Source organism: Strigops habroptila, chromosome 2, assembly GCF_004027225.2.
Source record: "Strigops habroptila isolate Jane chromosome 2, bStrHab1.2.pri, whole genome shotgun sequence".
NCBI classification, from domain to species: Eukaryota; Metazoa; Chordata; class Aves; order Psittaciformes; family Psittacidae; genus Strigops; species Strigops habroptila.
The window spans coordinates 57239499-57253926 of NC_044278.2; the positions used below are offsets into that span (position 1 = coordinate 57239499).

General features: G+C 39.0%; 1 protein-coding gene across 5 annotated transcripts in view; it reads right to left on the minus strand.

The window, feature by feature from the left end:
• The window catches only part of MGAT4A (alpha-1,3-mannosyl-glycoprotein 4-beta-N-acetylglucosaminyltransferase A), an 83385-nt gene that overhangs the window by 22646 nt on the left and 46311 nt on the right, over nt 1-14428 (minus strand). For all 5 annotated transcript variants that reach the window (XM_030477013.1, XM_030477012.1, XM_030477011.1 and 2 more), the window contains 4 exons: nt 12269-12315; nt 11531-11644; nt 10844-10919; nt 8737-8851 (listed from right to left, as the gene is read on the minus strand). In XM_030477013.1, the coding sequence (XP_030332873.1) occupies nt 8737-8851; nt 10844-10919; nt 11531-11644; nt 12269-12315 (352 nt within the window). The remainder of the gene's footprint in view (nt 1-8736; nt 8852-10843; nt 10920-11530; nt 11645-12268; nt 12316-14428) is intronic.

Genomic DNA, 14428 nt, shown 5'->3' on the forward strand with positions numbered 1-14428 from the left:
TGCAGTATATCTTGGTGCTATCAAAATATTCAATATACAACATAGTCTCCTTATGAACAGAAATTGTCAGTCTGCAAAAATAGAGGAAGAAGAGTTATGGATTTGTGTCTATTATTCTCCATGCCACGTGTAAGCTTCAAGCATCTGAGACAAGGAGCTGTTGCAAGTGTTATCTGCTCAGTCATACAGCTTCAGCGTTCGCCTGTACAAAAAGCAGAGATGGAACACCTACCACTAACTCCAGATCCTTCTGCATAGGAAATCAAAGGGAAAGAAAGAAGCTACTAGAACATAACCAGAGATAATGCAACTCAAAAATAGAGAGACACCACATAGCAGTGACCAGAGGTTTTTTTCTGAAAGGCATAGGCCATCAGCATACTCATACTGAGGGCATTTCCAGCTAGCCATACTCAAAACAGTCAGCTGCCTAGTAGAAAGTCTAAGTCTCTCCCACAAAACCTGCAAAACTTCTTTGCCAAGTACTGCCATGGCTTTGGGGGTTCCAAGACAGCATACTGCTTGGTCAAGTCTAGGTGGACTTCTGGGTGGCACTGTGCTACAGGATTCTTGGGATCCCTGCAAACTGTGACGCTTTAAGGAGGCCTTGGCAAAAGAAGGAAACTCACTGTTGCTGAAGAAAGTTTATTTATTATCAACAAAAGCAACTACTTACATGGTTGTGGAATACACTTCACTGCCAGCACAGTGTCTGAAGAGAAAGGTGGCCACTTAAGAAAGGTGCCTTGTATGAAGACACTGCTACCAGGAGCAACACAACTCTGACTGGGCTAGTCCAAGGCTTAAGACAGACTGACAAGTGCTTGTATCAGGGACTGAGCACCAACTAAACTCCCAAAGGTAGTTCCAGATTTGAGGGTGGATTCAGAGAACATTATCAGGTTTGCAGATGAAGTCTACCTCTACTTTGCTAGGCTACAAAGAAGGAGGCAGGGAGAAAGAAATCACATGACAATGAATCTCTCAGGAAGACACCAGCTGAAGTGATTCAGTTCTGCAGATAGTGGGCAGTGCTGACTTCGGCTTGGGCTCTTGGGACTTGTGGGCACTAATGGATCAGAGTCCACCAGAAGCTCTTTCCCAATGCAAGTCTCCTGTCTGTCCACACTTGGGAGCTCTGCACAACACACTAACATGCAGCATTTAGGCATGTGAAATGTGGTTTGTGTTTTTTCCACTTGTAATCTGAGGCCTTCATAGGCTTTTTAAATAAAAAGTTCCACAAGTGTCTAATATCTTCTTCCACATTTATGAAGAACAGCTGGAGTAGACACTGAGAACAGGCTGCCCTCTGAGATGGCAAAAACACTCCCCACACGCATCAGAAAATGGGATTTAGTTCTCATCTACAAGAGGACATCATTTGGAAAAGCCACTAAGGAGCTACATAGCCTAGTATGAATTACAAATAGGGAACAATGTTTTGTATGAAGGTTAAAAACTATCGGCAGTATAACACTACTTGAACAGATGGCTAAGTGGAAATGAAGAAATGGTGCAAGCAGTCTACCTTATTTAGCCATTAAGTAGGATGTTTGCATTTGTATAAGCAGAGAAAGGTAGTGACATGACAAAGGGGAATGGTTTTAAACTAGAAGAGGGTAGATTTAGATTAGATGTTAGGAATAAATTCTTCCCTATGCGGTGGTGAGACACTGGAACACATTGCCCACAGAAGCTGTGGCTGCCCCATCCCTGGCAGTGTTCAAGGCCAGGCTGGACGGGGCTTTGAGCAACCTGGTCTAGTGGAAGGTGTCCCTGTCCATGGCAGGGGGTTGGAACTAGATGACCTTTAAGGTCCCTTCCAACCCAAACCATTCTGTGATTCTATGATTCTAAGAGAGGATATACCTGAAGTATCACCCTGAGCCAGTACTACACAAAAAATAAAAAATTATCTAGTCTTAAGTGGTTAGGAAACTATATTTCCACTGTGAATGTACTTGTGGACTACCACTCAGAGCCAGACATTCAGTTACTTCTCTTCCTTTCGAGGCTCAGTGAAGTCTGTAATTCATAGAAGACTAATGCAAGGCAGCATTAAAAAACCCCCAAACAAACAAAAAACCACAAGAAGAAGATGAGAATTCAAATCCGTTTTGTAAGAGGGATGGAAAACTTCTCTACTGAAGCAGGTGACTGAGCCTGGCACAATATACAATACCTCAGAGTAGATACAGTATGCCGTTGTAGTAGCATAGATAGAAGTAGTAGTAGATATAGAATGTCATTGTTAGCTTACACATCGTAGCAACAAGGATATTTTTAAAGGAAAGCACCAAATTTGCAGGGCCCTGTTATGCGTGCTCTGACACTATCAGGTATCAGACTCTTACACATGGAGATTAGCTTTGCCAATGCCAGGATCTCGAACTGCAAGATCCTTTATTTTGTTAAAAAGTAGACACATACTTAGAAGATCACCTATAGGGCATTGTCCTTTCCAGAAAACAGGTCTGCTGCGATCTCATTCCCTTATGACTAGTATGAAATTGGATAAGAACATACACAATGAAATAATACTTATTTTGGAATTCTGAGATGAGTTTGGAGGGGTCTGTGCAAAGGTACATCATGATGCAGTGCAATAAATATAGACATGAAGCATCTGACAAAAGTCCCAATTATTTCATCTGTTGGAATGATGCTGTATTCATAAAGCAGACCATTCACACCATGGGGTGGCAAAGTAAATGTGGTAAGACAGTAACTGACCTGACACTGCTTAATCAAAGTTGTCCCTTACAGAAACCTTTAATTTGGCTATTTTTAAAGCAAAACCATTGACATCACTTGTGCGTCTTGCAGTGAGGTCCTAGAATAGGCATCTCCACTTGAAAATAAGCTGTAACTAAAATTTGAAGTTCCCCCTAAAAAAGGGACAACTCCTACTAAACTAGGGACAACTGCAAAGCTTTCTTCTTTAAAGACATGAAAGAAGATGTTATGATTTTTTTATTAGTATATTGTTACTATTTATTACTATTTACACACTGTATTGTCTTTCTTTTTTTTAACATTATTTGTGGAAGTAAATATTTTAAAATGGGTAGGAAACAATCATATGATTTGTACAATGTTGTGTAAAATATTCATGCAGAATAACAGCTCCTTCAGATTGTCACACTTCCAACTAAATGGGCTTCCAATTTTCCTGGTGATTCATCTCTGCCTACTGCTTTCAATAGCATAGGGCAGGAGGAGAGAAAAATATGAGAAATCCTAATCAAATACAAGCTGAAAAAATGGAACTACTCAAATGTTTCTGGGATGTTTATAGAACTGAAACCATCATTTCTTGATGACACCTGCTAAGGTACTCTGCATCCATAGGAAGTGGACCTTTCCCTGTGGAGTTGGAGAGATGCACAATACCATGCAACTCAAGACAAAAAAATCCCCACATTATTCCTCCTATTTCAATGGCAACTGACAGAAAAGTTTATCCTCTTCCAGGAGGATACACAGTCATGATGCTCTGGAATGCTTTTCCTCTTCTACCCAAGGACAGAGCAATAGAACCACACTGTACATTTCTTCCTTTGATTAGCTCATCATCTAAAGAGCACAAGAATTACAATCTTCAGTTGTCATCTACAGTGAAAAGACACTCACAGACCAGGTCATTTAAAACCTGAATGTTAATGTACAGGATCTTTACCTAAAATTAAACAAGCAGACTGAAGGTAAGAGTAGGAATTTACTCTTTTCCCTAATTTATCAGAATTTTACTTAAAATAGAAACAGGATTATCAACAAAATATTTACTTCCATACGGCAAACTTGGCTAGGCTGAGAGGCACTTTCCTTTAGGCATGCTACTGTCAACCACAGAGCCAACCACCTTTGACTCAGAGAATAATTTAGTTAACAATGTCACAGGATGCACCAGGAAAATAAAATAAGAAAAAAGCCCCAAAACAAATAAACAAAATGAACACAGACCCCTCCCCAAAACAAACCCTGATGCATGCAACTGCAGCTAGTCAAAATATGCTAAGTAAGCATCAGCTGGCTGTACTTGCACTACCATCTTCAGACCCAGCTGGCCTCTCTGTGTTACACTGCCCAGCACCATGGAAGGGTTCGACAGTGCAGGCAAAGCTTTCTCACTTCAATTCCTGGTGATCACTGGAGCGAAAATGAACAGGCAACACCCTGCTCCTGAGACAAGCCCTGGTCTCCCTTCAGTAACCAAGGACAGACAGCCACACACTACTTGCTGAAATGCTGTCACCACCTTCCACGCCCAGCTTGGCACATGTTTGTCCCAACTCCTTGCACCGCATCCCTCATCTGTCATTTCTTCCTCAGGACACCTCTGGCACAGCACAGTACTGCTGGATCACCACCCTCTTTTCTCCCCCAAAACACTCTTGCTCCATCCGCTCAAAAACAGGCCTCTGCAGTGAAGCCCTGGAAAAACAAAAACAGGTCTTCAAAGCTCTGGACCCCTGGCTGTCCACAGCTACTCCTTGTGATGGGAAGCAGACCAGTACAACTCCTACTCCACAGATCCAATACCCCAGCCTCTCTGAATCCAAACTAGCCAAACCCTTGCCTAGGCTCTCCTGAGTGAGGATACCAGCAGCAGCTTGGCTTCCCTAAGGCATGGCCACAGCCTAAGAACAAGCAGCAGCATTTGACAAGGTGCTGCAGTCCTGTGGCCTCACACACAGCTGCAGGTGAGGAAAGTGCTGTTAGCCACAAAGCCATTAAGATTCCATTCTAAATCCAGGCTACAGATTGCCCACTGGCCATCCCCAGAACATAGTCAAAATTCATCAAGGCAAAGTAAGTAAAAACTGAAGTCAACAGGCACCACCTCAAACCAAACATAATGTGAAAGAATTGAAGCAGTGGCTCATCTTGCACCATATTCAATCAGTTGGCACAGTACATGAGAACAGACACAACCTCAGGAGACTCTGATGACAAAATTTCAGAGGTTTCAGATTCTGGGTTCCTACAACCTACGCTTTGAAAACAAACTTCAAAATCCAAAAGAATTAAGACTCAAAAGGTAAAGTCTCGCTCCATAACTCCCTAGATATTTATGAAATATGGAAGACTTTCTCCATATTATCTATATTGATAAAAGTGAAATCCAGGACTAATTTAAAAGAAAATGTATTGTAGAACATTTTCTGTTACTTATTGTGCCCTGCCAAGCCTTCTATCTGATTTTCAGTCCTTTTAAATGCTATCCTTCGTGAACTATTCTGGCCCTGAGTATTTTGTTGGCAAGTACAAGACACACACAAAATGGAAAACTTTGTTTTCAACAGTTCTCTAACTGCAAGTAACTAAATCGTTCCTTTTCATTCTTCTGCATAAGCATCATTAAATATCTTAAGTCTACACCAACAATAGTTTTATACCTGCAAGCACATATTCTAACTATAGTTTAAGTCTTTTAATTCTTTCCCTGTTAATGAAATGCAAATTACTGGCATTAAAACTAGAACTTCTTTGAAGTTATTTAAATCTCAAATATTTGACTTGATCTGCTCTTACCCAAACTTCAACTATGTGGACAGCTTGAGCAAGGCTGTAATCAGAACAACTTAAAATAATCAGAACAACAGGCCTTAAAACATCAGGGCACAATAAGATTCAGAGGAACTCTCTAAGATAACCAAAAGGCCAATTTCAGATCAGTCCATTAGACGTTTGTGACAGCTGGCATTATATCTACAGCACGGAGTATTGTGTATCCTGTGGAAAACACTTCAGCTCACAGGCAGTTGCAAGACAAATCACTTATTTCTCACAAAAAAGCTAGTATGTAGTGTCAGGGGCCACAATCCAGAAGAGCAAGAGAGGCACCTCCTTCCACAGAGCTTCTAAGGGAAACGGCATACATCTCACCCATTATTTATTAGATACTTGACAGCACTAAAGACTATGCTTTCAGTGTTAAAAAAAAAAAACAAAGGAAGCTACCGCTCCTCTGTGGCAGAGGTGACAGAATTCTATAATCCTGCTGTCAGCCTAAATAGTTGCATTTGCCACTTCCTCATGTAGTACTTGCATAAATTAGATTCTCAGTTCAGAAATACACTGTGACAAGAAAGATTTTTACCTAGCAAACTTGCAAGCTGATCAAGGTTTCCAATAGCTTACAGTGAATCAGCCACACCTCTCTTTTTAGAGATTATTTCTAAATCAGTAGCATCTAGACAATTCAGTGCTCTACTTGCTCTTAGACATCTACACAAAACCCATCCCCAGTTACAAACAGCTACTTTTACTCTCCTCCATAGCTACCCACGTTACAAAACTACCATAGTATCAGTCTGCATCAAGATCCATAAAGTGATAGCAGAGATGAGACAAATCTACATTACTTGCATAAAATTTCTATGCAGTATATGGTTATAGCACACCAATGTGCCTCAAAGCCAGTTTTAGTCACATTCACGAATACTAATTTCTCTCTCAAAACCTAAAGCAGGATAAGGAGCTAAATTGAGAGAAAAAAGCTAATTAAATTTTCTAGGTAAAAAGCAACATTAAGATGTGTAGCCATAGCTAAATGCATCTGAAATTCTACTGATATAATCTAATTAAAAGGAGGCATGCAAATATCACCCAAGGAACAAAGAACAGGGATGCAAGCAGCAGGAGCTAATAACTAAATTTAAACTACAACTATTTTCAGAGCCTACACTGAAAAAAGTCATGTAGACAGTAAAGAAAAACAACTTTTAAAATATTTTTAAACAGTTCTGCAGGTAATTAAGCCAAATCTCAGTATAAGAACTATTTACCTACTCCTTCTGGCTTTAGACAGTGTGCCCTCTATTATAGCAGCACTGAGAACAGAAAGGTGTGTAAAATGCACAGATACATGAATAATAAGTGATCTGAAATACATCTGCAGGAGGTAGACAATGCATGTCCTACACTGTAAGTTGGTTTTGCACCAGTTTTGACATGTCAGCCTTACAAAACTGCAATTTGTAAGCGAGTATGCTCTACTACTAAATTAAGCAAATGTAGAATGAATGTCATTTACTTCTATAGCCCAAAAACTTCATACATTTAATTTACATTTAAAGTGCAGTTAGGGACTGGAGGTAAAACTCAAATTGTGGGATTAGTTGAGGTTAGAGTTTAACTGTTCAAAAAGTAGGAAAAAAAGCCTAATCAGATGCTGGTATTTAACCAGCCTCTGTAGCCACAGAACCACAGAGAGTTGCAAGGGACTCCCCAACAGAAGAGACAGGTCTATTTAGGGCAAAAGCTCCAGCTCATTTTTCCATGATATGCAGTACCATTTCCTGTTTCTCACTTCCATCTTTGAGGCCACAAAACCAGTCCCATAACTATTTCAGCAACAGTGCATCTCTGTTGACAGTCCAAGGCAACCAAGCAGATAGGTTATGTGGTGACAAGATAAATAAGGAGACTTCTCTCCGCCCATTTCCTCTTCTTCTCTCCATTGTTTCTGTAGGTTAGACTGACAGGAAAACATACGAAGTACCAGTTTGTACCCTAACTTAGCAGCCTGAGGAGATAGCTACTATTTTCCTTTCTACTCAGTGAATGTCTGACACCCTGAAAGTCAGGGAATTATTGCCTCAACAACAGACCTGATGCTGAGCTGGAAACAGGATAATAGAGTGCCAACACTTTCAGTTCTCAGTGCTACCATTAGGGATCACTGAGCTAAAGATGAAGCCATTCTCTGGAAAGCAGATCCAAAGTAAAAACAAGAGAACGAGAATTTCCAAGCGAACGACCGAACTCAGAACTGCACTTTATCTGTGCATGTAGAATTTCTTTCTGTTCTGAGCTCAACTTACAGCCCTTGCATTGGAATCATGTGTGTTGACAATATAAGGAATCTCCACATTCTGACTTAGCTTTTAATTTTTCCTCATATATCTCCAGCTTAGTGCTTTTAAAAAGACCATGACACATCACTGCGGTAATTAAATAACCTTTTGATTAGTGAAGTCCCTTCAAAATTTCTCTTTCATGGCATTTCTGTTAAGTCTAGTACTTCTCAATAAAAACATTAGTGTAAGAGCAAAAAACCCAAAGTAATTTCAACAGCATCCTAGTAATCAATCCACAACAGCCTAAGATGCTGCATTAGCTTCTCTTAGTGTCATTCACTGCAAATGACAGATAGACTCTAACTACACCTAATAAGGAGCAGACTGTCATAACTTCTCCTTGATTGATTGGAAAGGTGGAGATAGAACAGGCTTTGCAACCAAGACAAACTGATGCCTGCTGATTCTTAGAAATTTTGTTACTGACACCAATGAAGTTGTTTTAGGTGGAGTTAGTTCTCATGCTTTTTTCTTTTACTTCAGACAGGTGTGCTCTAATGACATTTTGTTTAACACCAGCTAAATCAAAAACAAGTCATCCCTTCCAGCTCGACCATTAGTATTTTTATAAATGAACTACCTTTTGGTTATAAAAGTGCTCTCTTCCAACAGTCTGAGTTTGCCTCAGTCATACAAAAGTATATGAAACAACTTGGGGGGACTTCAGGGGAAGGGGGGGAACAAAAAAAACATACAGCAAAAAAGCAAAACAAAACCATGAGTTAAACGAGAGTTCCTAAAAAAGCCAATGAATTTCTACTTCTTGGCGTATTTCCAGTACAAAGATAGCTTTGAAGTCAGATCACTATTAATTCACAGAGTCTGAGGATGAATGTGTTCTTTTGAACTAAAGTGAACAATTTCTTACCAATGAAACCCAGCTGAGAAAATTCTAGAATCATCCAATCTTCAGAAGCGAGCTGAAGTGCAAAATTTTTTATTGTGCTGAAATAATTCTGCTTGACAACGATGTCATCTTCAAGCTAGAGGAAGGTAACAATGACATCAACATAAATAAAAAGAAGAGCCAGCAAAGCAAGAGGAAAAAGTACAGCTAGGAAATTCTGATTTACAATATATTGCTAACACATAGCCATATATTTCTAATGCAAGCACTGCTATAAAACTTAGATGCTATAGCCAAGAATAACTATTATAGGGGTCACAGTCTGTCTATTTGTGGAGAACCATTATCTTTCTGTAGTAAGAATCCACAAAGGTATCCCAACTTACTACTTCAGAACATTGCTTTTCTAGCTTCTCCCTTCAGAGAAAAATCATCACTGAAATAATGTTAGACTAAGTGACATTACCAGTAGAACAAGTAGAATATCTCTTTTTTTTGTACACAAACGTTACTCTCTTTATTCATGCACCTAACAGCACTGAAAGAATTTCTCCTCTGAGACAAGAAGCTAAGAGACATGTTGTCTACAGAGGTGGGATTCATTTCACCTGGCTTTAGGTGTCCAACAGAATAGGTGCCTAGCCCAAACTAATCGTCTAGTCCAGGCAGCAGAACTGCCAAGATGGGGTGCTACAAGCCCTTTAATTCATAGTAAGTGCAGGCCACTGCATTAAGAATCCTGCTGCTTCTGTCCTTTCTCCCAATGCATTCATGCTCTCCCCCTTGTGCTGGAATAATACTTCTGCAACTGCCTAGTTTCAAAAAGACCGTCTCATGCCATTGGCTGTGCAGCTTCCAGAAGAGCTGAGTCTTTGACAGCTATCACAGCAGTCAGCATAGCTTTGTAAAAACCAGATAAGGGGGGCTTTATACTCAGAGGACACAGTACCAAAGTCTAAATTAAGATCATAAGTGCAGTTACTCACTAAGTCTGCAATACCTGTAGGTAAGACTTCTACTTCAAAGCAGCAAGACACGATAGGAACAATTCTGAGCTAAATTAAAGAAGAATTGCTTAACTCTGTTCTTGAAAACCTCTTTAAAAAAGAATATAGAAAACAAGTCTAGCAACACATTGAAAATGTATCTACACACAACAGTCATTAGCATGACCAGCAGGTCAAAGGAGGTGATCCTGCCCCTCTACTCTGCTCTTCTGAGACCCCACTTGGAGTACTGCATGCAGTTCTGGTGCCCTCAAGATAAAAAGGACATGGAGCTGTTGGAGCAAGTCCAGAGGAGAGCCACGAGGATTATAAGGAGGCTGGAGCACCTCCCATGTGAAGACAGGCTGAGAAAATTGGTGCTGTTCAGTCTGGAGAAAAGAAGGCTGCGTGGAGACCTCACAGCAGCCTTCCAGTATCTGAAGGGGGCCTATAAGGATGCTGGGGAGGGACTCTTCATCAGGGACTGTAGTGATAGGACAAGCGGCAATGGGTCCAAACTTAAACAGGGGACGTTTAGGTTAGATACAAGGAAGAAGTTCTTTACTGTGAGGGTGGTGAGGCACTGGAACAGATTGCCCAAAGAAGTGATAAATGCTCCATCCCTGGCAGTGTTCAAGGCCAGGTTGGACAGAGCCTTGGGTGACATGGTCTAGTGAAAAGGTGTCCCTGCCCATGGCAGGGGGTCGGAATGAGGTGATCTTAAGGTCCTTTCCAACCCAAACCATTCTATGATTCCATATTAAAGTGATGCTGCGCTTGCCTTCAAAAGAAAGTAAAATTGGATTTTAGCTCAAATTCCACTCAGAACTGTGCAGGTGGGTTTTGCCTAGGCAGCTTAACTCATTTGGGGGACAAGGGCAAAACAGTAATTAAGCTGCCTGGATTCCTCACTTTTTTTACTTAGCATCTTAAGAGAAAATAAGTCACATAGGACAAATTGCTTTCTACTTCAGAGACAGTGTCCTCCACAAATTACTTCCTCGTATACCATAACCTCCATATTTAATGTGCTCCTTCAACTATGGAATCAAGTTCTGTATAGGTCTTCCCGATGTGACTAGTAGCATAATTTCTGGAGACTCATTTGAAAACTTGTCTCAAAACAAATAACATAAATTTACCTGAATGTAATAAACCCCCTTTTTCTGAGCATACATCATAAGAAAACAATAATCCAAGTTTTGTTTTGTCCTCCATCTGAAATGAAATTAAAAGCTTAAGAATTATGAAAAAAAGGTATTTCAATACACACTAGCAGTGCAAAGTAAATGTCACTATAAAGAATGATGCATGTTAGTGAAATATTAGGAGAGCTGCTTTTGGCATTGTTCCCTCAGGAAATCCTCAGTCTGAATAAAAGGAACAAAGCTTTTGCCTTATGCTTTAATACAGACATAAAACTGGTTTAACTTGAATCTGATTTTTTGAAAATTACCTGATATTTCACTAAAAACACATGTGCATTTTAAATGGTAATTCAGCTGGAATTACTGGGTTTTACACTGTATTTCAAGAAAAACAGTAAACAAAAAACTCTGTATGAAGGAGAAAAAGTATATAAAGCCTCAGTTCTCCTCCCAGAATTTAACGCTAAATGAATTCAACCAAACAGCATCAGGCTCTGATCACACACAGAGTAGCATGCAGATAGGAATGAGATGGATTCACAGAGCACTTTTAGCATCCCCACACTTTGAAGAATTACAGTAAGAAAACATTTCAAGAATTCACATCCCACTTGCCATTTCATAAACAACAAAAGTTGGGTGTGGGAGGAGATGGGAAAAGATCTGGGTGAATAAACTAACCTCACTCTCTCTTTTGAGTCTCCAAATGTCTCCTTCAAGTTTGTCAAGTCAGGATAGTAAGTTGCAGGAGGGGCTATTACTTCCACCAAGCCAGAATTCATCTCTGTAGAAAACCTGTCAATAGAAACATCCTAAAATCACACGAGAGAGTCTGAGTTCTGCAGACTTCCTGCTTGCTTTCTGTTGGTACAGTTACTGTGTCTGGTTACCATGACTTAATCAAACAAAGCACATAAAATAGAAGTATTTAAAAAAAAAGTATATAAAAAGTACAGTTTTCCTTAGCATCTTCTTCAGATCGGTATAGCCTCTTGCCCAATAGTCAGAATTCTAACTATATTCTAAACAGTTCTTTTGCTTTTCTTTTTTTTCAGAACCTAGTGATTTTTTTCTATAGTTCTCTCTGAACATATGGAATACAAGGCTCTAACACAGATGCCACAAATTTCCATGCATGTTGAAACAATCCCATCTGTTTATCTTGCACCAAATAATTTAATCCCATTTATTGTTTTACAATTTAACTGACTGAATCACTGCCCCTTAATCTGTCACCTATTAAGTTTTTGTTCAAAAGTCCAAACCCCTAAGAAACAAAAATGCATGATCTCACATTTCCAGAATACTTTTTATTACTTATCGCAACCAGATTTAGGGGGGGGAAAAAAAAAACCCACACCAAAAAGCAAACCCACTTATAAGCTAAGAAAACCTCCGTTAAAATGAATGACAACTTACTCTTTTTCCAGGCTTGCAACAACACTGTTAACATAATCAAGATCAGTCTGGAAAAAACAAACACAAAAAACCCAATAGAATATTTAACAGTTTGAGAGATACATTTTAAAGCAACCTAGTAAAATAAACATTAGAGGTAGCTGTACTTGAAAATCAATTTCAGCATGTAAAATATTTAAATAATACAGGAAAATATCACACATTGTAACTATGGCTTATGTCTAATGTAGAAGAAATCATTTCATTTTGTGAACAGAGAAGAATAATATTTGCCTCATATCTGTACTTAACACACAGTTCTAATCTAAGTGTGGAATTTGCTTCCAACCCCTCATACTCTTAAGGACAAAATGATCACTGAGCATTTGTATAGGAAGAACTTCATATTATTGTTATATAATAATAACATATATGACAATATTACCAAGGAAAGTTTTCTGGAATACAGGGCACTGAACACACACTCTTCTTTCAAAAATACATCTCCTGAACTCTGCATTTAAAGCATGGATGACCCAACCATAGACAACAATGAACATCCTGTTTTCCTGACTAGGGCTGCTTTTTTGCATCAGAGACTAAACTGGAGGGACTATTGATCTTACCAAATATCCAGTTGTTAAAGATGCACAGATTCTAAAAATTACTTGTTGGTTAAAATAGACATCATGACATTCTGGAAAAGTCTAGATCATCCACCTCACCAGCAAATAGGCTGGGGGGCACACAGCTGGGACAGCTGACCCCAACTGGGATGAAGAAGGAAGGGGGAGATGTAGATGAGGCACTTTGTGACATGGTTTAGTGGTTGGTGGTCTTCGCAGTAATGGTTGGACTTGATGATCTTAAAGGTCTTTTCCAACCTAGTCAACTCAATGATTCTGATTCTATCTATCTAACTTGCCAGAGCTGGCCAATTATTCAACATATTCTCTTGGTCATACACATGCATTCCAGGGAAAGAGAGTTTGTACACTCATAAATATGACTGAAAACCCTGATCTTTGCTATACTTACTAATCTAATAATTTGACACACTATCAGTTTTCAACAGAAAATTCACAGTCTATAGATCAACCCAGGTTCTGGTGGCTTATGAGGATTCTGGAGAAATAGCTGCCTTTGAAATGAAAGGAATAGTTCATACTTTTTCTTATGAATTTGTAATGCGTGTTATCATTAAAGGATTATACACACAGAGAATAAATCCTGCCCAAACATTTCTATAGAACCACTAATCTTGTTTGATAAAGGTGCTTACCCTTTGATCTTAAAAATCACCATTCCTATTTTTAAAGATTTATTTTTATAAAAGCCAACATAATGCCAGTGATGCACACTTTTCCAAAAAGGACAACAATGGATTTCTACCAAATACAGGTTCTAAATACCACGAGAACATGTGAGTAGAAAGTATGTGTCATAAATTTTTCATACATATTTTCTTCCTAAGTGTTATGGCCTAGTGCTGGACAGAAGTTCTAGTAAGCAGGGAAGGTGCTCACAATTTAAAACTGATCTTGCAGTGAGTTCCACACAAGGAGACTAACAGGTCCATATGGACCTTGATATATCACTGGGTCTTAAAATACATATATGGATTGTTCATGCACAGTTTATTACTGGAATGAAGTTTAAGACATAACTTGTTATGCTGTGTGTAACAGTTGCGAATCAGTGACCTAGGGACTACCTAAAAACAATTTTAGTATATCCATGTTTGACTGAAACATTTCTTTTTTTTTTTTAACCTTTTAAACATAAAACATACAGAAATTGTTGTTTAGTCAGCATACAAAAAACCAAGCAATTTGAATTTCTAGTTGGCACACCAAATTTCAATTACCCGGTCTAGCATTAATATCTCAAATATTTGTTAAACAGACTATACTGTAACTATATAGAAAAAAGCAAGATTTAAAAATATATATACATACATAAATATATATACATATACAGAGCAGAAACACAGCTAGTTTCTATACAATATTCCAGAGATTAAAAAAAAATGCCTAACTTCATCCCAGCTGCAAGCATATGTTTGGTCACAAGCCTGCGCCTTAGTGCACATCTCCTGAGAGCAAACATAGTTTTGATGTATTTTGAAGATACACCATGAAGCCTTGCTAGTGCTTTTAAACCTTACATACTTATATAGAA